Here is a 26,452-nt window from a genome sequence, read left to right as displayed (position 1 = left end):
CTACCATTGCAGCAAGAACTGACCAATGACCAGCATCAACCAATGGCCAGTGACCAGCACAACAAGCAAGTTAGCATAATGGAGACAATACCAAAAAGCAGAAGTCTGTAGGCTTCCAACAAGGGGGAAAATCTTGATCTCAGATGATTTTTCTAAGCATATGAATGCTCCACTCACAACAGCCTTGTTGTTGCTTTACTTCATTATTAACCACTGTGCTAGCGGCATAGATGTAGTGCTAAAATATAATTATTATTGTTATCCATGAATTTTCAAATGTACTGATTTACAAAAAAATGAAAAAAAAAGTAAATCACATTAATATTTCTTGATTAATATGTCAAATTATAGATATTTACTTGCATTCCTGAACAGAAAAAATTAATTTTAGTGGTTGAATGTTATGCTTGATTCATTTCTGACTTCTCAGAGAAGCCCAGAGAGCCGGCTCAAATTTGGGTTAATTTAGTTTGAAATCCCTCATTCCCGTCCAAAATGGTAAAGCGTGGAGAGCTCACTGAAAATGAAAGAGTCCGCATTAAAACACTTCATGTTGGTGGATGGTCTTTGAGACAAATATGACAGGTGGTCTAATAAATTTGTTAAGCACTGTACATGATGCACTCATTTGGCGCAAACTGATGAAGTTTATTTCTTGCCTATTGTGTACATTGTAGCCTGCGATTTAGCTGTTTAGTGGGAGACGTCATTGCACAGTCTGCACACATCAAAATTGAGTTCATATGAGATTCATGTCATACAGTGTAGCATGCAGGAATCTTAAAAGATTGTTAAAAACATACAGTACATAAAAGGCTTTAGGAGTCCTGACAGAATATATCACAGAGAACTACTTATGAACAGTATGGTGCAAAACTTCAAGGTATGTTTGGGCCAAAAATTGAGACTGAAATAAAGTGTAGATGTGGTGAGAAGGCTGCCTGAGGTCCTGAGGAAAGCAGGATTGACACAACCTAGGTCATGCTCTTGATGTCCTTGCATGTTTCCAGGAGCATGAGAAAATAATCTGTTAAAAAAATAACACAAAATAAGTCCACACCCTTAGGGTGGAGTAAAGGGTGGAAATGGAGAGTAAGCACAGCCTAGCGTACGTCCAGGCGCATAGTAGAGTTTCCACAAGCCAATGATTGTGCTGTGGATTTCCTAAAGCCTGAAAGACACTGGCAGTCTTCAGGCAAATCACCAAGGGTGAGAAAAGGCCAGAGCAAAAGAAAAGCCATTAGGCTTGACCTTGGCTGCATAAACATGTGGGTCGACATGTTGAGTTTTGACCATGACTGCCAGCCCCCCCTTCCCTTGCATCCCTGGGTTGTGGCACATCAGGCCCCTGATAAATCCTTAGCTCCTTACATGCCTTAAACATATGGACATGACTAAATAGCACTGAGGAGTCCTGATATCAAAATATAAGACTTGAACTTTTCTCAATCCTCTCTCAGCCTTGCTTGAACTTGCTGCTGCTGAGTTCATCAGCTTATGAAGACAGTAAAGCCTATGTTACGCTTGAAATATCTGCAGAGTTGAGAGTGTCCATGCATCAACGTAAAATAAAATCTTCAGACATGTCCCTTTGTGGGGGCGAATTTGTGCCTGGCAGCTATTGTATCCAAAATGATGTCAAAACACACTACAGATTAGGGCAGAATGATTTGGGAAAATAATCCAATTACAATTTGTTTTAACCAATGTAGCAATTGCAATTTGAAATGTGACTATTCTTTAAGTTCCTCATCTTAAGTATTTTGCAATTAATCATTCTATAAAACAACCAACACAGTATTAGACTAAACAAGGAGCTGAACAATTTTTTAAAAATACCTATGTAATTGTGAGGATTTTGACTTGCAATGCAAACTGGATATGAATTGTTGTATTGAAGAGAGTGACCATTTTTATGTCATTCTAGAATTTAATAAGAAAAAAAGTGCAAAAAAAAGGAAAATAGGATTTTTTTGGAGACTATTCTAAAAAATGGCACTTGAATGACTGCATGATTATGTAATGCATAGCATCTCTGCGGCAAAAAAAAAGTTTTAAACCGGTATTTTGACATAAATTTCAGGTTAAAGAAATATTGCACCTTCTGCGATTTGAAAATTGCAGCAGACCATTTCGTGATTTTAATCTAATTTTGATTAATTGCCCAGCCCTCGATAGATGTGATTTTTGAGGACCCTACCCCCTAGCTCTTGAGAGAATGTTTAGGTTTTGCAGTGAAGGAGAAACTGGTCGTAGGCATAAACACAACAGATATTTCCCAGTCATGATTCTGCTTTCACGCAGCCCTAAGACTCCAGTTTCATTAGAAATACTGAGGTTTATTGAGGTATCTGATGACAAAAGACTGTTGGCTAACTATTTGCTGTAATGGTTTGTTGGTGTTTTCTGTGGACTGGAGGATGTAATTTGGCTGTTACACCGCTTTCCACATTATTATGCAAATGATATTTTAATCTTATTTTCCTAAATATTAATGCAAATGACAGTCAGAATATTTCTCAAGTCATCAGCTGTTAGAGCATAATTTAAATGTTTTTGAACAAACTTCATAATGATAACCATTATTTAAAAAAAATAAATAAAAGCCTCAAAATGCAGTGTTTCACATTATTATGCAAAACAGAGTTTTAAAAGATTTCATAGGTTGTAAAGTTGTAAAGCTATTTCAATCAAAAACATCTTAACAGACAAAGTTACATGTTAACATAGAAGACATCTGTGGCTGATTCAGAGCGCAGACGGGTTCATGCAGATAAAGGCATAGTGAGGAAGGTTTCTGACGGACAAATTCATTAGATTAAGAGAGCAGCTGCTAAAATGTCATTACAAAGCAGCAAACAGGTATTTGAAGCTGCTGGTGCCTCTGGAGTCCTCCCAACCTCAAAGTGTAGGATCCTCCAGAGGCTTGTAGTCATGCATAAACCTACTATTCAGCCACCCCTAACCAATGCTCACATGCAGAAATTGTTGAAGTGGGTCTAGAAATACATAAAGACTCATTTTCAAACTGTCTTTTTTACTGAGGAGTGCCATGCAACCCTGGATGGTCCAGATGGAGGAGTAGTGGATGGTTGGTGGATGGCCACCATGTCCTAACAAGGCTGTGACATCAGCAAGGAGGTGGCGGAGTCGTGTTCTGGGCCGGATTCATGAGGGAGAGCTGGTAGGCCCCTTTAGGGTCCCTGAAGGTGTGAAAATGACCTCGGCAAAGTATATAGAGTTTCTGACTGATCACTTTCTTCCATGGTACAAAAAAGAAAGCAGTGCCTACTGTAGCAAAATTTTCTTCAAGCATAACAATGCACCATCTCATGCTGCAAAGAATACCTCTGAGTCATTGGCTGCTATGGGCATAAAAGGAGAGAAACTCATGGTGTGGCCCCCATCGTCCCATGACCTCAACCCTATTAAGAACCTTTGGAGCATCCTCAAGCTAAAGATCTATGAGGGTGGAAGGCAGTTCAGATCAAAACAGCAGCTCTGGGAGGCCAATCTGACATCCTGCAAAGAAATTCAAGCAGAAACTCACCAAAAACTCACAAGTTCAATGAATGCAGGAATTGTGAAGGTGATATTAAAAGAAGGGCTCCTATGTTAACATGTAACTTTGCCTGTTAAGATGTTTTTGATTGAAATAGCTTTGATTTCATGTAAATATGACCTTCCAATGCTGCAAATTCAATGAATGACCATTTTCAGTTCTTTACAACCTATAAAATCTTTTAAAACTCTGTTTTGCATAATAATGTGGAACAGTGCATTTTAAAGTTTTAATTGTTTTTTTTTTTTTTTTAAATAATGGTTATCATTACGAAGCTGTTCAAAAACATTTAAATTATGCTCTAATGGCTGATGACTTGAAAATATTCTGTCATTTTCATTAATATTTAGGAAAATAAGATAAAAATGTCATTTGCATAATAATGTGGAAAGCGGTGTGGCTAATGTGCTGACGGGCTAAATGAGAGTTATTGTGAAGTTAAGTGTTGTTCATGTGTTAAATGCAATATGTATGTCCAAATTAATAGTCTATCACACTTCATTATGTTTGTTAAAACAACTTACATATAGATGAATGAAATAAAGACTTTTCATTAGTCATTTTCAATGTCTACTTGTGTGTGAACTTTGTAAACAAGCTGGGAAACAACATTTTTTGTTTACTTTCGTAATTTGGGATCAGAACTCAGGACAGAAATATGTGATCCAGAAAGGAAAAACAAAGCTTTTGTAAAGCAGAGTAACTCAATATTTGATAGCATTTTGAGCTAATGTGAAGTTAGCTTTTATTATATGTGTGTTAACATTAGCCCTTTGCAAACTAAACGTAACCGCTGCCATTGTTTATGTGGTCTTTTCCACTGTTTTATTCATATCCACATTTCTCCTTTTGCTTTTCAGCTTTGTGAAAGCAAAAAGTTTAACAGCCCACTGTAAACATTTCAAGTAAAGGCTAGAATATTTGCTTTCTAGCTTGTGCTGAAAGCTTGACAGGCCTCCCATGCACAGTTACGTTTACTAACGTGACAGCGGCTGTTTTAGGGCTGCTCAGTGAAGGTTCGATTACATTTCAAGAAAAGTTCAAATTAAATCAACTTTGTACCCGTTTGCTACAATGCAATTGAAAATGAATGCTTGGACAAAACCTTTTTCATGGGGCTGGAGGTGTCAGGTTTCAACTGAACTGCTGATTATTCCTCTAAATCAACCCCACTGACTTTCAGACTTGTTGTGATGTCACAAAACTCTCTGTTAAAAAAAAGGCCTTCACCTCAGATTCAATTTAACATCAAAGTAACTCCCAACTTTGCTGAAAAAAGTAAAGCAAGCTTTCAAACTGTAGAAACAAATTTATCTCCAAAGAAAGGTCAGACATCCAAATGATGAAACAATAAGTAAAGCCTGTTTTTATGGGAGGGTGGTGAGGGGGTGGGTTAAATGTCTAAGCTTTCACAGTATGAAAGCTTCTTAACTTACAACTCACAGGGCAACACCAATAGAGAATTCATACCATTCACCAATTTGTACGTCAGACAAAGAAGTCATCAAATTCAGCTGCCTGTTCATCTGAGGGAAAGCTGCTCACACAGTGTTTAAAGCTCAGCCTGGTAGAGCAGCTAGGGATTTATTTCACAAGCCTTTTTGTGCATATTTTTAGTTGAATTTCACCACAAGAAACAAATTATGAATGGAACACTTTGACAGAAAAAATTCAACCAGTTTCTGTGGCTCTTTGAGGTCAAGCAGTCTACTGCAAGCTAAAGTGAGCTGATAGCACAGGTTGGATTAAGGAGAACGTTTCTAATAGTGAAGATACTAAAATATCAAAGCAAAAAACTGCACTCCGCTAATTAATGTTTCCTCATCTATCTCCTTCATCCACATCCAGCTTGAAGAACGAGCTTTGGCTGTTGGTCCTCAGATGGAAAAAAGCCAGTCTATCTCAAATATATGGACCACAGCATGCAGTACAAAGTTTAAAGACAAACACGGAAGGGGCTGAAAAACTGGGTAAGGTGGAGCATAGACACTGATATTTTGTACATAAGAATAAAATGTTAAGTTATACTTAAATTTCTTTTCAAATGTATTTGTCTTTTGCACTTAAATGGTTGGCATTATAAATTTGTTTTGGAACTGTTAAAGATTTAACGCAGACTTCAAGGGTTAGGCTGACTGATGGCAACCACTGACTACTCATGGTAGTCAGTCTCAGACAGACCTGTCTCTGTTTCCAGCAAAGTTAGTTGATCATATGATCCTAGTCTGATCATATTTAGTCAAAGACTGCAAAGTTTTCAGCTTGTAATACTGTTGTTCCAGCATGACTCTGTGTACAACCCAGCAGCTGAAACACCATTGTTGTCACTGAAAGCAACATTGTAGAGGAAATTTGGTTGGTGCACTCTGGCGTAGACCAAATAAAACAAGCTGTTATGCCTCCTCCTCACAGACAACGTGCATTTGTTGATAAGCAGAATATTTCATAACGCTTTACTGTAACTGTTTAAGATTTGTGAGATGCCAAAGAAGCAATTTTACTGAAATCTGCATGAATTTTAATCTGCTAGCATCTACAACCCCAACATAGTCAGTATGGCATCAGACTTGGCTCCACAAAGCGCTCACCAGCTTGTACAATTCTGTCCAATAATTTCACAAGTGCTTCTTCTTGCTAAAACACTTTCTCCTTTTCTCTTCTTAGCTTCAATGGATACCTCTCCTCCTCTCCTGTCTCTTAGCCTCAGCCAACTATACAGAGACAGGCTTTCTTGTCATTTTAGCTGAAGGCTGTTGTGTAATCTAATGCATAAAGCTGGATGTACTTCTTACAAGCGTAAAGAAAATTATCTGAGTTACAAAGGGAGGAAAGCGCTGGGTTCTCTTTGCAAAGAGGACAGACATCATTCTCTCAGTTTAAATATATTTTACTATTAGGTCAAAGCAAAGGCCTTTACACTTTAAGGGTGACACAAACAAATGGCACAAGAATGTGAACAATTCAGAGGCAAATTTTCTTTCTATGCACCTCAGGATCAACACAATTTTGCTAATAAATTAAGCACATTCTAAAAACATTAACACTGCAAAGGTCTACAATGTTTTTTTCCTTTCTCCTCTGATAAACAGTGATTTATTTTGGAGCAGAAGATAAAATGAGGCTTCCCCCTCTCTCTCCTACGGTCTGTGTGTAAAGGCACCTTTATGCACAGCAGTAGGTCAGTGCTGTTTTGTGTCACCGTTTCATTCACTGAGCCAGCCAAGAGGAGAAACCAACTTCTCATTTATTCTATGAAAAGTATAATTAATAATAATATTAAAGACACAGTTGAGACTCCTGTGAGAGTAAGAGAGTAACTCCACCCACAGCACACCAATTGGCTGTTACAGACTGGTCAGAGGAGTAATTTCCGTAAGCTGAATAATCCGGAGAATTTATTAGCCGTGCCTCTGAGGTCAGATGAGACTGTGTTGTTAAATGTACAGTGCTTAACAAATTTATTAGACCACCTGGCTAATTTGTCTCAGACACCATCTAACATCATGAAGTGCTTTAATGCAGACTCTTTCATGTTCAGTGAGCTCTTGACGTTTTATCATTTTGAATAGGAATGAGGAATTTCAAACTGAATTCACCTTTTTATACCCAAGTTTGAGCTGGCTCACTGGGCTTCTCTGAGAAGTCAGAAATTAATCAAGTATAATATTCAACTACTAAAACTAACTTTTCTGGTCAGGAATGCAAGTCAATAACTATAACTTGAAATATTAATCAAGAAATAATAATGTGCTTTACTATTTTTTCAGTTTTTTTGTAAATCAGTAAATTTGAAAATCCATGGATTACAATAATAATCATATTTTAGCATTAAAAATATCATTTCCATAAAGAGCTTCTACATATTAGTGTAGTAACCATTGCAGAAACATAAAAAATGATTGTGGTTATGCCAATGCTGTTGATTTAGGGCAGCTGTGGTATAAACCTTACTTTGGGTGGTCGTCTAATAAATTTGTTAAACACTGTATATACCTGGACCGGAGTCCCGTTAGATTGGAAACAGCTCCAACTATGCAAATAGCAACATGGACCTGTTGGGCTGCCTCCTGCCTGTCTCCCTCTCTTACCACGCTATGTAAAGTAAAAACAAGCACTGGCAACTGAAAGATGACAATCATCATGTGGAGTTGGTGAAGAGGCAACAACAAATGTTTTAATTGGCCAGATGTGTACTCGTTGGGAGCAAAACGCTGAAAAAAATTGACTACAGTTTGAAAAAATATCCACTGAAATTTTGCGGTGCAAAATTACATTGCTGGTGTGGAAGCTTGCAAACTTACTACAAGTTTGAAAAATAAATATTTTGTAAAAATTATTTGCACAAAAAGATCACATCTGGTGTGTAACAACCTTAACAGTACTGCTATTTTAAGGTGGAAAAGTTACATATTGTCAGGAGTGGAAGATAACCATTTAAATTTACACATTACAGTAATTTAGTAGCTCTTTTGTGTACTTGTACTTTTCTGAGTAGTTTTTGAGTAGTAGCCAATCTGAAATGATTATGTCTGGTCTGAAAACTGACGGGCCAATCAGTGTCATATGAGAAGAACAAAGCAGTAGCTAATGGCGGGGTCTGATTGCACTGTAAGCCAGTACACAATGGCTGCCACTGGAGAAATCAGCTTGGATGTAGCTACAGCAGCAGTTTTTCAGAACAGTCCTTAATTCCTTAATTTAAATAAAAGCAAAGAATTGCGCTGAAAGCTTTTCTCAGCAGAAAAGATGTATTTACTCGTCTTCTGGCCAGCTTAAGCATGAGTTTGTTCCACCAACTGGCTCCACATACAGTTAGCAATTGTAATGACTTCTGTGCCAGTTCACTCTATAGCTGTGCAAGTCAGCTGCAGTTTTTTTTCTTGTATTGCAATTGCAATTCAATGCGCAATTGTTTTTTTTTTTTTTTGTGTGTGCTTTTAAAAAAAAAAAAAGAAATAAAATATTCTATATGATAACCAACACAACACAGAAAAAATATCTAATTTTAACCAACATTGCAAATGTGAGTTGTACGGAAGGGAATTATCATTTTTTATGTCATTCTCAAAAATGAGGAAAGTAGGATGTTTTGCCAACTATACTAGACAGAATTAACACTTTAATGTTTGCATGTGTAGAGCATAACATCCAACTGGAAAAAAAAAAAAAGAAACGTGTTTTGACACATTTTGGGTCAAAGAAATATTGCAGCTTCTGCTATTCGAAAATTGCAGACTTATTGTGAATTGATCTACATTTTGATTAACTGTCCAGCCTTAAATGAGACAGAACATTTTTCCAACATCCCTCCAAGACGTTTTTCAAAGGTTCTGTCTTTCCCAAACACAGACTATAGGCAGTTGCCTGGACGGATGTGAGACATATTCTATGCAGTAGATATTTAGAACAGTCCATCTGGCATGCAAGGTTATCATACTTTCACACCATCACTGCATTAAACAAATAATAGTAATAATCTAAAATAAAAGTCAAATTAAAGAGATGAAAATTTTCTCTCAATGACCCGGAATTGGCCAGACAACTACACATAACAGTCAGTAGCACATAGTAAGAGAATGATTTCATGTTACACCCAAAAACAGCTGTTGTATTTCACTTTAGTATAAAGGCATGACTTTGCCTAAACAATCATGTTGTAGATTCATATCACCTTGTTGTTACTGCACATCAAGAAACGATCATATTTTACTGTTATCCCCTTGGGTATCAAAAGTAGGCATTTGGTACTCTGCACTTTTGGGACACTTTAAAGGAATTACTTTTTTACTTTTGAGTCAGTAGATTTATATACCAGTACCTTTACTTCTACTTCAGTAAACTTAACCTAAAGACAATGTACTTTGAATTGATTACAACAGTCATGTGCTTTTCCATCACTGCATATTGTTGTTTTCATACCATATCATTTCATCTTTGTATTATTTCACTATTAACATGATCATACACCAGTTTATTCAAAACTCTTTTACCTTGTGCCGTGGGCGAGGGATGCGAGGCAGTCTGTACTGAATTTTCTTGGCCAGCCGACGCTCCATCACCCAATAACAGTAACATGCCAGCAGCAAAGTGGCCAACAAGATGGAGAGCTTGGCCTGAGGAAGAGGGAAATATATGAGTGAAGAGGGAAATGCTAACTTTGAGATACAACAACCCATTTAATATCTTCCTAACAGAAAGTGAGTCCTACCCTCATTGGCAAGTTGGACCACAGGTAGACTATGAAGATGGCGATGGCCTGCCACCAGTGATAGATGGTGTAGACAAAGTCCAGACGTTCTTTTTCCTCAGCGTACAACATACCAACCAGAGCTGACACAAACATAGAGGAGTTTATGTTGAAACATGTCATGTGTAAACAAAGTTAGTTTAGAGTCACTCAACCACAGCCGTTACTCACTGCTAACACCCGTCTTGTTCAGGGCGGTGCCGAGTCCCCACAACACAGAGATAACCAGCACAGGGATCTCATACTTTGAGTCACTCTTTTCTGGAGAAAATGCCATGAGAACCACCAGCAGCACTCCATGTACAACAGCGCCCCCCATTAGGCATGCCCAACGTGGGAGGTACAGGAGAAAAAGGGAGAGGGAGGAAAATATGGAGCAGGAGAGGCCGTAGATAACTATCAGGAGCCACAGTTGTTTCAGGCCCAAAGCACACACGCCATAGGACTACAGAAAGAACAGAGATGATTACATGAAAATGTATGTTGTCATATCCCTGTTCTTAGCATCAACATGCTCTTTTGTGACTTTTAATTAATAAAATAATTTTGCATTTCAAAGTATAAAAACACTGACAAACATAGGTAATGTAACTTAAGCTTCACTGCTGTTCCCTTAATTTCAAACATTACAGTACCAGAGAGAATCCAGTGACTGCAAACAGCAATTCTAATCCACTGTAGATGAAAAAGGGACAGAGCAGTCGCAGTCTGTAATCTCTCAGGTGTTTGAAAGGCAGCTGAAAGATGTTTCCCCAGCCAATACTGCGGAGATCGATTTCTTCTGTTGGTCGGTATGCAGCACCACACAACAAAAGGAACTGTGGGCAGGAGAAAGACAGTAGTCAATTTTGAATAATTCTTGTGTTTTTGAGCACTTTGCTCAGAACAATGACACAATTCTTCTTAGCCTATTGTGAGACAAAATAACTGGCTGCTAACACAGTGCTGAAAAACAGCTTGGATGAATACATATGCAAATGTACAAACACAACTGTCCACACATTTAAACACAAATCTTCTTCCCAAGCCAGCCTTCTAAGGTGCTCTATAGTGTGTGGAGATGCTATCCTGCTTCTTATTGAGTTTCACCAGATATACAGCTAAGATTAGGTTTCCTTCACAAAATTGTTTAGGAAAAAATCCATATATTGATGTTCAGTATTTTGAAACACATTGTTAAGCTTCCAACACAGGTGATTCAGTTCATTGGTCTATAAATTCAAAACCTCATTCTCCCCGTCAGCATTTTCTGCACACTTTATACAGACTATTTATCTTTTAAATTAAAAAAGATCAATAAGGGCTTCTGATGGTGTGCAAATTACAACATAACTCAGTAAAGCTTTGCCTCTGTTGTCTTCAAAGTCAGCAGGACTTTGTTTGGGTTAGTTCTCTTGAAGCAGCTCTTTTTTTTCGACTAGTGTTTGGGCATTAATCAGTATAAATAACCTTGTCAAATTAATGATCTTCATCACAAATGCAGGCAAAAACATTTGGCACAACTTAAGCTGTGTTTGACATTATCCTAATAAAATACTGTAATACTGAAATACTGTTAACCTGTAATATCAGCCGGGTCCTTAAAAGTTTGTTGAGAATCTGCATGGAGTTACTGTAAAAGTGTTGCTTGGTAGCCTGTAGTTTGTAACCATTTCTCTGGGGATGCAGGATATTATCAGAATGATATCTGATATTTGCTTAAAAAAGTGAAGCAGATATGAACATTTCTGCTGATATTTACCACCAATAATTTTTCTATAAAAATCTGTATACTACAGTGCATTCTGGAAAGTATTCAGACCCTATTTTCTTTTCAGTTTTGCAGACTGATGTGACAGTCAACAAAACCCTTTTGATTCTCATTAATCTACACCCAGTTCCCCATCTTGACAGTGAAAAACAGAATAAAAAATGTTTGCAAACTCCCATTCCCCGCAATTGTTACTGAGATGTTTTACACTTTAATTAGAAGTCCACCTGTAGTGAACTGATTGATTTGGAAAGGCACACACCTCTCCAACCAAGCCATGAGGTCAAAGGAACAGCCTGAAGAGCTCTGAGACAGGATTGTTGCAAGAATCAGATCTAGGGAAGGCTACAAAAATGTCTGCAGCCCTGAAGGTTCCCATGACCACAGTGGCCTTCTTAATTATCAAATGGAAGAAGTTTGGCACAAGCAGGATCTTTTCAAGAGCTGGTCCCAAGGCCAAACTGAGCTATCAGAGAGGGGCCTTAGTAAGACAGATGACGATGCTCTGGAGCTTAGTCAGAGTGACCACTGGGTTCTTGGTCACATCTTTTACTAAATCTGGATTTACACTGTGCGGTTTTCCTGCGATTCATCCACAAATTTGGAGTCGCACGACTCCAAAGGGAGTGGTGTTACTCTCAGTTGGATCGGGCATTGTTTCTTGTGCTGTGTACAGGGGCATACGACGGCCAACCACAGCCCATCGTACAACCGCAAGACCTGCCCCTGACTGGTCGTGAGGATTTCACGACACTTCACAGAGAGAGCAGAAATGCGAGCAGAATAAACAACTTTGGGGGATTGATTTTCTTTGTAAACTGTCAGACAACGTCCGAAATTACCACGACAACGGCTGGGATGACTTTCTGACACATCCTGCTATGATAAAGTAAATAAACTAGCAGGAAATATTCCTCTCCGCGGATCTGAGGAGATGATGTTTGTGTGTGTGGGATAGAGAGAGATAACGGGAGAGGGAGAGAGGGAGAGAGAGTGGGATAAATAGAGGGGGGAGAGAGAGAAAATGAAAGGAGACACTTCACCCTGAGTGTGTGAGTCTTTTCAAAAAGGAAACTCTGTGGGTTTCTGTAACAAGTCCATCCCGATTTCAGTCACACCCTGTGAGCACTCAGGTTGTGCACGACTGTCGGATCATATAGTGTGAGCACACAACTCACACCATACGATGGTCATGCGTCGTAAATGATTCAGTCGCACAGTGTGAGATGACATTCTGCCACGACCATCATACGGTCGGCTTGAAATCGCAGTGTAGACCTGGCTTAAGGGCTTTCTACCCTGATTGCCCAATTTGGCCCCGGGGACCAGCTCCTGGAAGAGTCTTGCTTGAGTATTATGAAGGCCACTGTAGTCTTGGGAACCTTTAGTGCAGCAGATATTTTTTGTAGCCTTCACTAGATATGTGCCTTGCTGCAATTCCATCTCTAATCTCTGCAGACAGTAGCTTAGACCTCATGGCTTGGTTTCTGCTCTAATTTATATTGTCAGTCTTGAGGCCTTCTATAGAGAGCTGTGTGCCTTTCCGAATCATGTCCAATCAATTTGATTTTACCAGAGGTGTGCTCCAATCAAAATGTAGAAACATCTCAGTAATGACTGAAAGAATTGGGAGGCTGCAAATTCAAATTTTAAGTTTTTTTGCAAAGAGTGTGTAGTATTTCATTTTTTTTATTTTTAATAAATTTGCAAATTTCTAAGTATAAAATTATGTTCACTTTGTCATTATACAGTGCTGGGTGGAGATTAAATAGAATTAAAAGGAAATTTCCAACTATAATATCAGGCTGCAAAAGCACAAAATTGAAAAAATGAAGGGGTTGTGAATACTTTCTGAATTCTTTGTATATCAGCTGTAATTATTCACCATACAAACAGATCATAAGTGAATTTTTAGTCAGGCCCAACAGACCTATTTCAACTGAAGTCTTTATCTTTATTCATCATCATTACTTACACTTTGAACTTTGTGAATTTGTTTATCCTCAGATTTTTTTAAGGCCTGAGGTTTTGGACCTGAACTTCATTCAATTTGTGAATATCAGCAAAAATCCAATATCCTACATTCCTATTTTTCTCACAAGAGACCAACATATCAGATAATAAAAGAGCAATCAAAACACATTAATTTCTTTGCAGTGAGACAGGTGTGTGTGTGATCATATTATCTTACGATGATCATTGCAAAGAAGGCAAAGCCCATGAGCACGCTCTCCACCTCAATGAGCAGCATGGAGCGAGGCAGGTTTCTCAGCAGAGTGGGGCTGAAGCCAGGGATCACTCCCGTTATTTTTGCTCCTGACAGAGTAAAAAGAAGGTTTAGCTATTAGAAGGTGAGATGATAGGAAACTACAAGCTTCAGTACTGTTTGATTTTTACAAAAAATGTCAGCTCTGTATAAGAAGCTGAAATGTTCCCTGAAAAAGCTGAAAGACAGACTAAGACGTTTGAGAGGAAACTACAATGTGTGATCATGATTTTGCATTGGTCTAAAATGTCCCTAGTTTTTTTTTTTCTCCTCCTATTCTTGTTTACATTAAATATTAACCATTGCCAGGAAAATACTTCAGCTTTAGCAGAAGTGTTGCACTTCTCTAGTTTCACAGTAACACCTTGTCGAGCCAACTACAGTAAAATGAATATAATGTGTATGCAAGCTAACCTGTGAAATCTGGTCATTTATGGAACCATAAGTTGAAGTCATGAAAAAGTCACTGCTGCTAATGATAATAAAAATAATCATAACAATAATAATAATAACAATAATGACTTATTGGTGGGGATTAAGTGACATGAGACTTTACCACAGGAAGTGACATTGGCAAGAATGTGGCCATCCTCATACACGTATCCATTTATGACGAAAAGCATGGGGAACTCAGCAAAGACGAAACTTAGCTGATGAGAAAGAGAGAGAAGACAAGCAACAATGTTCATTTGTTTCTGCAGTCAAGTCAAAAACACCAATGCTAAACGAGAGTGTTGTAGTACTCGAGAACGGTCTTGGTCTTGAGACTGGTCTCAAGACCACATTTTTAATCTCTTAGTCTTGTCTTGGACTCGAGAGCATTTTTACTCAGTCTATATTCTTCAAACTTCACTTATGTGATAATAACAAGAAACACTTGTTAAAACAACAAATAGCTACACCTGCAAAAACTCAGACATCAGTCCATCTTATTTCTAGTCAGAAATGCCTCTGAACGCTTACTTTAGGCCTCATTCACCTGAAAAATCTAGAAAACATCTCATTTTCAGATATTTAAAATAATTCCAAACTTGTCAGTGGCTTTTAGATACATACAAGGATTTATTTTTTACAAAAAACAAGTTGAACAAATTTGTTAAGATTCGGGATTTTTGCATGTTCGGCTTTGAAAGACTTGCAGACACCCTGTTTTTATCTGTCAAATCTATTAAAAAGGAAACTAAAATTCAAGAGAGAATGTTCTTTAACTGGTCAACCATGTCATGTTTTTTAAATTGATTTTCTATGGTCTTAGTCTGGTGTCAGTCTCAGCTTGTTTCGGTCTTGTCTTGGTCTTGGTGCACCCATGTCTTCAGGCAAGTCTTGGTCTTGGATAGTGTGGTCTTGAGTACAACACTACCAAACAATGCACACAATATTAAATCAATTTAAGTCTCAGGATAAAAGACAGCCTAAGACTTACATGGAAGATGATGTAAAAGATAGACTGGAAGACAATGATGTAACTGTGGCACACCCCCTTAGGCAGCTTCTTTTGCTCCTGCACATTTTCATCCTTGTAGTTGGTGAATTCATAGTACTGCTGGGCCATCCTGTGTTGGAGCATGTGTGATAGGTGAGAAGGTGGAAAATGATAATTGATTTGCATTTATTTAGCACCTTTCCAGTCTTACAACCATTTAAAGCTTTACACCATGCTAGCTTTCACCCTTCCACAATCACAATGTCATAGTCATATATCATGCCATGCAAGGCCAGTTATCAGCTGATTGTTAACACACTCGTACATACAACCATATGCTTTACCAAACAATTTTTGGTTTAGTACTTGGCCAGTGATTCAGATCCCCCAGGAGAATCTTGTGCAATATGTAAATGTGCAAAATAAACGTGGGTCACACGTTCACTGCACTCAGTTAATCTACCACCAGTTGACTGGACCTCTTTTGAATTTGGTCGGTCACTTTAAGGGGTCAATATTTATACAATAACTTTTTTTTTACCTCACAGATTTTTGTTTGACATTACTTTGTAGAAATATCAATGAGTAGAACTTGAATGTTGAATTTACGGATGACAAATAGTAGGGGGCCCAGGACAGAACCTTGAGGAATGCCTGTAGAGACTGGAGACTGGAATTTGAAAACTTTGAGTTGTATGAACTGAGTGAGACCAGAGAGGTATATTTTAAATCAGTGCAGAGATGTGTTAGTGATTCCAATGGAGGCCGGTCTGTCGAGGAGGATGTGATGGAAAATGGTGCCAAAGGCCGCACTCAGATTGAGAAGGATGAGAATTGTTAATGGTCGGGAGTCAGCTGCAATGAAGAGATCATTTTTCTTTTAACCAAGGCACTTTCTGTACTATGAAGGGGCTAAAACCAGACTGGAGTTGTTCAAAGAGGTCATTTTGAGATAGGTGAATGTGGAGCTGAGATGTGGCTGTTTTCAAGAATTTTTGAGAGAAATGGCAGGCTGAAAATTGAATGAAAGTAATTAACATTGGTGGGGTCAGAGCCAGGTTTCTTAAATATGGGAGTTATTGCAGCTCATTTGAAAGATGAAGGAACAACACCAGAGGTAAGTGAAGTGTGAATGTCTGTTATCAGGGAGACCAAAGAGGGTAAACAGGCTTTAACAACGACAGTTGGGAGAGGGTCTAGCAAGCAGGTGGATGGCTTGGTTTTCTGAATGATTTCAGAAATTTCAGAGACAGAGGGAAGACAGAAACAATAAACCAAGAGGAGAGAGGAGCTGAATGAACCAGAGAAGAAGAGTTAAGAGTCAGAAAGACCTGCAAAAATCAGTGGAGTATGTGTGAGGAGCCATAGAGTCCAGGGCTCATGATACATTGTTAACCAGGGACCTTGTGTTCCCTGCACCCCGACTAATTAAACGAGAGATGATAGATGTTTTTTTGCTGTAGAGACAGTGTCTCTGTATTGAGGAATGTGAAACAGGTAGAGAAGGCAATGTTAATAGTGTGCCCTTGTCTCTTTCTTTGTCAAAGGGAACAGCTGATCCCATCAGGATGTTGACTGGGCACTCTGTTATGAAAAAAACATGCAGACATTTTTCAAGGACAGTCAACATGCAAAATTGAGGCAGACCAGTTATAATGCTTTGATTCAAAATGCAATGTGCATTACCACTGTGTGATTTATGGAAATACTGTTGTCAAAAATCTCATGTGGTCATGTGATATATAACATTTTAGTCAGCATCTGATCAATCTTGAAGGTTATTTTGAAACCTGTGGTGTTAAAAACCAGTGGTGATACAGTATGTCACTTATTTCCTTTGGCTTATGAACTTTTTAAATGTTGTTTGACTAGAGGTCATGTGTAGATTTTGGCATGATATACGTTTTGAAGATGGTAAGGTTTAGTGTAAGACAGTTTTAGTTTGTTATCAGATTTGTTGAAATTTAGCTCAAATTTTTGTGCCTTAAAGGAACAAGCAAATATTTGAGGAGATGCTTTCCCAAAAAAAAGATCTTCCTTTAATTTGTGCTGTGTCCTGTGCCATTCTTACCTGGTGACGTAACTCCCCAAAGAGGCCCAGAAGGGCACAATGGCCACACCAATAGCTACAGCCGATGGAACAAGGGTATAATAACGCTCCCAGTAATTAGTTGAGACAAAGAGTGCGTAGATCCCTGAAGCCAGGAACATCATCCATTTGGTACCAAGAAACCTATCAGAGAGAAAAATATAGGATAAAAATGTACAGACTGTCAAGGACATTTAAATAAATAAATGTTTTGTTCTTTATATTTATGTATCTACCTGATAAGAATGGGGGTATACAGCAGGCTTATGATGGGTGTGACATTAATACCCATCAGCATCTTATGATCAATATCCTCCAAGTGAAGGTTGCTATACTTCACCTCCCGGTATGTCATGTCATAATGGAGTAGCAGCTGCATCTGCAAAAGACCTGTAGGAAAAGCAAAAATACCTCTAACACACATCAATGTTTTTTTCAGTCCATTAACATGCAGTTTCAAAAAAATTCTAATTTTCATGTTAATCAGGCTAAACCTGGAGTCTTAAAATGCACTGAAACATGTTATAGCTGTCTCAGACTGGGTACATCGGGCATGCATCCCAGTGACACAGATGATTTTTCATTTTTGCTTGTATGTCAACAAGTCAGGGCTTTGTCGCTGCCTGAGTGAGTGCTGTCTGATACGTGTGTCTCATGTGCAGAGAATCTAGAGAATAGAAGTCCTGCCTATTTTTTCTGTGACCCACTCGTGTCTCTCAACCAAAATAGACAGGAAAATTCTAAACAGTGAGACATATTTCACTTGTTTTAGCAGATCTGTATGCCTATATCAGTAGCCTATATTTGCAATGTGTTTCTTGACAACCCTGATGAAGGCCACAAGCCGTAAAGGATGGATCTAATAAAGTTGTTCTCTAAACCTGAAGCTTTCTTTTTTCACATTTGTAGAACTTGTCACTGGGAAGACAAACACTTTACAATTACACTTCCTGTTTGTGCTTTTCAAAGATCAGTTTAGCATTTCTGTGGAGAAACTCGCATGGTTTATACACAATACTTTTATTCTGATTTTTCAAAGCTTAGTTCAACTGTACAATTAAGCAAGGAAGAAGGTTATTAGAAACAAGCCAAAAAAGTATTTCCACCTACTATTTCTCCATCAACAAATATATTTGCATCTGCTTGTATACAACGGCAGTAGTCCAGTTAAATACTCTCTCAAAGCTATGTAGCTCCACTTAAATATGCATGTGGGAGAAAAGGGGGTTGGTGTCACACGGGTTGGTTGTCCCATTAATTATGGTTCACCACCAGGCTGCGCTGTCTCCTAAAATCTGGTATGGAAATTTCCAGAATTGGGACCAAGGCCCACCTACATGGTCTCTGGAGTAGGACAGCTGAACTTGAGGTGAAAGGACTTTTTGTGTTTTTCCTGTCAAATTATAAATATTCAGCTCCTCTGTATTTTTCTTCTAGGCTTTGACACAGCGGATTTTTAATAAAACTACTTTTAGTTATAGATGAGATTGTTGTTAGCTAGGTAAGTAGTTGCTAGACAATTGTTAGCCTCGATGCTAGCACGAAATTCCAGTAGGGTTGGTCATCACATTGTCTTTGGGGTCAGTTGTCACAGCTGTCACATCAGTGGGCACACAAGCTCTGCTTAGTTGGAGTGCACAGATCCTACATTGGCCATTACTTTAACTCAGACAGTGAATGCCTGTTGCCTAGTTGAGTAGGCTATTATTGTCAGGCCTGTTTGTTTTGTTCTTTATGTTGTTATAGGCCTACAGGCTGGCCCAAAGATGTTCCTGTTCATGTTCCTTGCTCATTTTGTGTGAAGATGCATTATGTGTTTGTTGACTTGTCAGTGCAATTAAAGTTTCACATTTCTGCCTTCTTTTTAAGATTTTTCCCATTTAATTAACATTGTGACAACCAGCCCCGTGATGGGATTAGCTGTCACAATACATCAGATTTTCTTCGATAGTTATTTACTTCTTAGTTACAATAAGCTGGAAAATGAAAGCCAACACCTTAAGATCCAGTTCAATGAAGGAATACCTTAAGATCCAGTTCAATGAAGGGAAAACTATTGAAAAATGTTTGAAAAGTAACAATTTACACTAGAGGTAAAAGTGTGACAACCAACCCTGTTCTCCTCTAATCGTATCAAGCATGTTCTGCTGCCGCTCAGACCTACCCATGTACACGCTGTATACAATCATAGCCCCAAAACTGGCTGCAAGAACATTTTTAATGACCCCCAGCCTCTTCCGCCTGTAGTATTTCCTCTCCTCCTCCTCTTCATTGTACTCTGCCTGCGGAGCCAGAAACTCCTCCACCTGAGGGAAAGATGTGAAATGAATAATGAATGATAGGAGGTAGCTATAATTTGCTGCAGATTTACAGAGACCAGAGGATTTTCACAGGGAGCTCACCTGGTCTTGCATATCAGCTTCCTGTCCAACATTCAGCAGTTCATTCAGGCCACCATTGGGAGGTGCAACAAACTGATCTTGAGCTGTGACCAAAATTTCCCCATCATCTGCCTCCATCTAGTGTTCAAAAGAAGCATTACAACACATGAAGAGATAGTTTGCTGATCAATAAAACGTTTTCTTAATATTTTAGTAGTTCAGTTCAGGTGCCAAGCTGTCAAATGTATCTCTCCATGTATGAAACAATATTTATGTAGCTTTTTAAGTTTTGACAAGATACAAAAAAGTCATAATAATTTGGTATTGTATTTATGCCTGAATAAATAAGAAACATCATAACTTCTTTGGAGTGAAGTTTCAACTGTATAAGATCTTCCAAAATTCAAGATTGATTGAAGTTTCTGTTACAGCGAATAGCATTTAAACCAGTGGTTCTCAACTGGTCTTGTACTAGGACTCACCACAGTCTCTTTGATGACAGATGGTGACCAAAACCTTCACAAAAAATTACAATGCATATTTATTTACAGAAAATATTGCAGTCACAATCCTGGATGGATCAAAATACATGACTGAAAAAAGAAACAAGACTAAACAAGTACATTTTACACCCCATTTCCCCATGATAGAGTGTGCATTTTTTCCAATTTTCAAGAGATCTTCCAGAACCTCATATATATTGCAAAAGAAGCAGCTTTGTTATCCCAAAAAATTATATAAATGAGTTGAAAAATTGAGAAAACATTTTAATTGACCTATTATCTCTGTAAACTACTGTAAAATAAATTGTACAGAGGTATATTCACAAATAGCCTTGGTACTTCATCAATTTTTTTTTTTTTTTTTTTTTTTTTTAGGCACAAAGTTACAACCTACTGAAAACAACTACACAACCCACATTTGGGTCCCAACTAACCAGTTGAGAACCACTGATTTAAACCATTTCAAATTCCCTTTATCTGTGAAACTGTTAGCTCCCAGCTGTGCTTGGTGGGGCAAGGCTCTTTTGTTCTGAGTTCATCAAAATCAGTTTTGCTCAAATTAACTTAAGTCATAGAACACTTAGCTTGTTCAAAGAAATACAGATAAAACTGTGTAAATAAATTTTTCCCTCACTGAAAAATATTAGCCTTTAGCCAAACATGTAAATCAGATTTTTTGTTCAATTTCAGCTTTTGGCAGCAATGCATCAGGCTCTTCCATGTGGGTCGTGAGGGTCGCAGCTTTTCTTCGGTAAAATTTGGAGCTGCTGTCTTTAATTACTAACGTTCATTTTCAGATAACTTAAATTCCTTCTTCTACATAACAACTTGAATGCATAAGCCAACTGCCCAAAGCTACTTTTAATTTTACAGTATATTATCTTTTCCTACATTTGTTTCCTTCTCTTTTATTTTTCCATCAGTGTTTTTTATTATTTGGCAATCTCACAATCCCCATCTGATCGATGACATATACCTCAAGGAACAGATTTTAATGTCTCTGTAGTTCCCCTTGAAGCCAGAGCTTAGCAGTAAAAAACTTCCAGGCATCACTTCCTTTTCCATTTGGCACTTCTTTTGTTCAAACATCCCAGAGTAGTGCCTGTTCATCTGTTATGTTTAAGTTTGGTCATCAAATGTAAGGTATCCCACAGCTTTACTCAGGCTCATTTAGGTCAGAGGTATAATGCAAGATATATGCAGGTATACACAGTATACCAACGTATTTCTTAGTCTCTACAGAGTACAGCCACTTCCTCTCTCTCTGCACATCATTCAGTTTGTTGCTTCTTTACTAGGATGAGGAAGGTAAGACCCACCATACTTCACCTCTAATAATAATATTAATAATAATAATAATTATTTGATTTTTATAGCACCTTCTTAAAAACAGATGTTTACAAAGAGCTTTGACAATGAACAGAATCACAAGACAGAGCATCATAACACAAGCAACCAACACAACAGGAAGAACCCATGAAAACATCACCCCAACATCATAATCATCCTGCTAGACACATTACAAAGCTCAAAAACACGTCAAGTTAAAAAGACATCATAATACCTAGGTAAGTAAAATTCCAGAATAAAAGTAATGACCAAGAATAAAAGAATAAAAACCCAGAATAACCTAGACCAATCCAGGCAACACAGGAACCCAACTACCTAAAAAGAGACCTAAGGACCAGAGATGTAAGAGCATCTACAATATTAGGAATAAAACTCAGAGCAGTAAGAACAGAATAAAATAATTAAAATGTGTAGAGATTAAGAGTATTGATAAGCTGTGATTCATTATTTACAGTGGTTAGTTGTTTGAATATAGCTTAAGCCAGAGATGAGGATTGCTAAGGTTTTATAGATAACAATACCATTTTGATTTGTTTATTGATTTCTTTCTGTGAATTTTCTTTTGGGGAAAAGCAGACCATATTGGTTTTCACTGTTAAAAACTCAAATTTTATTGGGTCTTTTTCTCTCTGAATCCTGAACAAGATGTATGCCACCTTCAGTGAGAGTTAGTGACAAGCAAACTTCAATTACTGCTTTAATAAACACTCTTGATAACTTAAGACAGTAACATCGCGTGTTTTAGAGGAGACCATGCTAAAATATATAAAAGTCATCTTTTTTTGTTGGAAATGTCTTATTCAAAACAAAACATTCTCTGGATCTTCAATCTCTGAACTTGAATGGGAGTACAATACTACTGCTCATTTTCTTTAAAAGATAAAACCTTAAAATAAATATGAAACTAGTCTCTGGACGTATAAAAACAAAGTGAAATCTTGAAAAAAATTAACAGTTCTTGTTAGGATTGGGTGGTATCCATTTTTTAACACCATCATACCTTCCCTAAATTTTACCGAGGTACACGGTATTACCACCAGGTGTCAAAATAAAAAAAACCTTTACAACTGTTTGGAATGCACATGTGAGCAGAGAGCTCGCCTCTACAGCGCTTCATTTAATCCTTTATCAAAACATCTCAGCTCAAAAGAAAGTGAATAACAGGTGGGTGTGTTTATCACAGAAGTAAACAGATACTTCAGGACACAGGTGCAAACAACTTTTCTCGCTTTTTTCTTTCCGCACAAACGTGCACTTTTTTCCCCTCCTTCCAGAAGTAAAAGAGACATAATAACCTCTTATCATATAGGACCTGTGAGTATTAAGTCATGTTCAGTGTGTTTTTAAACAAATAAAGGATTGACCTTAAATATCATTTCTGCATAGCGTAGCAATGCCTATCTCCATCCTGCTTAACTTTATAGGGAGCCTATAAAACGTTAGGGACTACTTCAGTGCCTAGAATAACCAGTTAGCACTGATTAACTTCATATTTAAGATAAAAAGTAGTAAAAATAAGTTTAAATGTTTTTAAAACCCTTTAACGGTTTTAATTGTGGCTGGCATTACTGTGGTTATTAATTAATTTGATCATTTTTATCACTGATCTACTGAGAAAGAAGAATTTAAGTACATTTAAACCCACATTGTCATGGGTCAGTACAGCCAACAGACCATACTGCAGTTCAATGCAGCGGTGGCGCTGTGCCATGCTATGGTGCACATGTTTCTATGCACGCATTCATTGTTCCCACATCATTAACAGAAATTCTGTCATCACCTTCACAGTATGTTCACACAGACAGAGGTGTTGCTGGTTGGAATGGACACGTTATCTCAAGACATTTTTTATAAATGTGCGTTTTTAACTCAGTATTGTCTTCATGATGTTAACTAAAGCAATACCGTGACTACTTTTTACCGTGTTACTGCCCATTTCCAGTTCTTGTGCAAAATCACTGTTCAGCAGATGTTGCAAGCCATACTGTTCATGCATTTTTTGAGAAATGAAGCCACACTTTTGACCACTTCAGCCTCTTTTTCTGACTGCCTGCCATGTTTACTTCTTCCACTTCTCTGCTCTTGTTTGCACTGACTGCCTCTTGCAAGACCATTTTTTTAAACTTGTTGAAGTAAGGCATTGATAAGGGAATTGTTCAGATTAAATGTAAATGATCTGGATGGATTGGAACCGGTTCTTGATTTCCATCCCTAGTAAGCCAACCAGAGACAGAGAAGGGTCATACTTTGCAATTCTATGGGATGTCTAGAATTGCAATGGAGCTAGCTTTTTATCAACTTACCTCCCTCATCCTAATTTGACAGTGATCCTTACTGCTTAAGTCAAGCAGAAGAAGTTTAGTGTCAATGTGCAAATACAAAAGGCCTATTTCTACTAAAGCTGCTCAATTATGGCAAAAATCACAATCACAATACAAGCAGATTCAACATTTCAATATAGAGTATGTATGGGGATTATCATGAGGATAATTATTGTTACCAATGTCTGATTTAATGAATAGATGGATACTATTCTGGGGCACTTAAAAAGTCTAAATCTCGTGTTCAGACATGTTTTTAATTAAAGTTTTTGATTTTATATTTCATCCTCTGTTGTCGTAGCAGGCATGTATTACCTGTCATCTTAATTTCAGATTCTCCTTTCACAGTCCACCATCTTACAGGAGTGTTTTGAGCTTTTGCCCTCTTTCTAATTTCTGTGAAGTTGTTATTTATGGTTTCTTGTTCAGCAGTTGATATTAAGGATTTGATCATATCTCTATTAAATGTTAGTCTATTAAAATATCTGCAGGACAGCATCGTGAAATTTGAGTGTAACGCTCTTAAAAGGAAATAGTTTGAAAACCTTTCAAACATTCTTTGACTCATTTTTTACTTCCTTTAAAAAGTTGCATGAAGTTTAACTTGTATTGCTACTTGTAAACCCGAGTTGAGAAAAAACTTAATTGAATTGCTTACCAAATAAAGCACTCTTAAATAGGTCTATAATTTCCTTTTTTGTAATCTGTGAAAATTACAGGGAATTAAATGGTCTTTGCTATTTGCAGTGATTATGTTATGTTTTGAAATGTTATCTAATCTTCTATATTTGAAAAAAGATGGACTTTAATTATCTTCCATTTTAACCATACAGCCATCTGTAGGTAAAAAAACAACTACCTGCTAAATGACCAAGTATAGATTCTGCATGAGTGAACCAGGAAGAGGACATATCTGCTGCTGAAAAACTTGCTCATTTATTGACAATCATATTCTCTCATTTCTCAAAAACAGTTAATTAAAAAGAGTAAAACAGAACAAATTCAAACAGCCTACCTTAACCTTAAGTGCTCATGACTTCGACAGTGATCATGTCCTGAGCACTGTCGAAGTGCCCTTGAGCAAGGCACTGAACCCCCCAACAGCTCACAGCAGTGCTTTACAAAGAGCAGCAGGGCCATCACTCAGTGTGTGTGTGTGTAATATGTAAGAACAACAACAGAGTGTAAACTATTAATTTCCCTTCGGGGAGGAATAAAGTACGATTTTAACCAGCTCCAAGAAAAAAGCTGAGACTGTCCCTTTATGAAATGAACCTTTAGTTTTTATTTGTCTCCTGTTAACTTTACAGTTTGACTGTTCTGTTTTCACTAAGCATAGCTTGGATACAACCTTCCTTTGATATTTATTAAAAGTTTTAAAAATATAAATTCTAAATTCTTCTTCTTTAAAAGTTGGTTCCGTTTTTATTAACTTGTATACTGTAACCTGAGGTAGCCTACTATGAAAAGGGGATATGACACATTGTTGACACATTGACACAGTGTTAGCTATATGTAAAATACAACAAGGGGAAATGCCAAACGTATTAACTATTGCATGTTTTACTTTAAGGGGTGTTGAATATGTCAGGTTGACCTCCTGTTATCTTTAAAACATTAATTTGCCTTAATTTAGAATAATATTAATAACTTAAAACAGAATAAGATAGAATAGTGATTCCTCTAGATAATAGAAAAATAATAATTTGAATAAGAATAATAATAGAATAATAATTAGAGTAACAGAAGAGAATAATGATTCAGAATAATGATTCAGAATATGTAGAAATGGTGACACTAACATTTTTCGTTCAAGGAATAAAGTTAGCATGAGTTCTGTTGTACCTAACTTTTTTCCACGTTATCCTTGGTTTGACAGCTCCTTTAGAGAAGTCTGCTTTCTTTAATAGTATTTTGTTTCGTTAAGATTTATGTCAGCCATTTTTTCATGTTTATCTGTGGGCCACACATAGCGTACGCAAAAGCATGTATGTTTACACACTACCGAGGCATTATCATTTGCACCATCCACTAACAAACTGAATATCACTCACCATGTTTCTCGCGTGGAGCTCCTCGCGGACAACAGAATGAAAAACCTGGGAGACAAAGACAGTCAACCCACCTCTGTCTCCGTGTCACTATTTTTAGTTCCCTTTTCTGAAGTACTGTGTGCAGGTATAAATAAAAGTTTCGCAAAGGAAACGAAAGTCAGTCTGTTTCACTTCCTCCTCCAGTCTGCTTCAATGATTCTCTTAAAGGTACAGGCACATGCAAATCCTCCCTGCTCTTAACATCTTTATCAATACACCTATCTAATATTTTAAGACCTTAAGGCAGGGGTGTCAAATTTATGTTGAGTCCGGGTCCAGATTTGCTCCAATCCTGAGAGCCAAACTATTTAGGCCGGCCTCAGGACTAGATTCCAGGAGTGTCAAAGTCAATCGCGGATTCTGAATTAAGGCCTAACCTGAGAGTCTAACAAGGTCAACGTTTACCCTTAAAAGGTCAGCCTAATTTTTTCACCCTTAGTAAAATATGAAAAAAAATATAACACTGA

The 26,452-nt window shown here is 37.6% G+C and overlaps 1 protein-coding gene across 1 annotated transcript in view; it reads right to left on the bottom strand.

The window, feature by feature from the left end:
• unc93b1 (unc-93 homolog B1, TLR signaling regulator) overlaps positions 1–26,090 on the bottom strand; it is a 31,468-nt gene extending 5,378 nt beyond the window's left edge. The window contains exons 1-12 of the mRNA XM_041785525.1: positions 25,947–26,090; positions 19,740–19,856; positions 19,502–19,643; positions 17,574–17,727; positions 17,320–17,481; positions 15,249–15,378; positions 14,382–14,475; positions 13,751–13,875; positions 10,445–10,627; positions 9,981–10,254; positions 9,771–9,892; positions 9,553–9,675 (exon numbers count right to left, since the gene is read on the bottom strand). Of these exons, the coding sequence (XP_041641459.1) occupies positions 9,553–9,675; positions 9,771–9,892; positions 9,981–10,254; positions 10,445–10,627; positions 13,751–13,875; positions 14,382–14,475; positions 15,249–15,378; positions 17,320–17,481; positions 17,574–17,727; positions 19,502–19,643; positions 19,740–19,856; positions 25,947–25,949 (1,629 nt within the window). The 5' untranslated portion in view covers positions 25,950–26,090. The remainder of the gene's footprint in view (positions 1–9,552; positions 9,676–9,770; positions 9,893–9,980; positions 10,255–10,444; positions 10,628–13,750; positions 13,876–14,381; positions 14,476–15,248; positions 15,379–17,319; positions 17,482–17,573; positions 17,728–19,501; positions 19,644–19,739; positions 19,857–25,946) is intronic.
• Between the last annotated feature and the right edge of the window lie 362 nt (positions 26,091–26,452).

Source organism: Cheilinus undulatus, linkage group 4 (assembly GCF_018320785.1).
Source record: "Cheilinus undulatus linkage group 4, ASM1832078v1, whole genome shotgun sequence".
Taxonomy (NCBI): domain Eukaryota; kingdom Metazoa; phylum Chordata; class Actinopteri; order Labriformes; family Labridae; genus Cheilinus; species Cheilinus undulatus.
The sequence above is the reverse complement of the archived record's forward strand: the minus strand, read 5'-3'. Positions and strand labels throughout refer to the sequence as shown.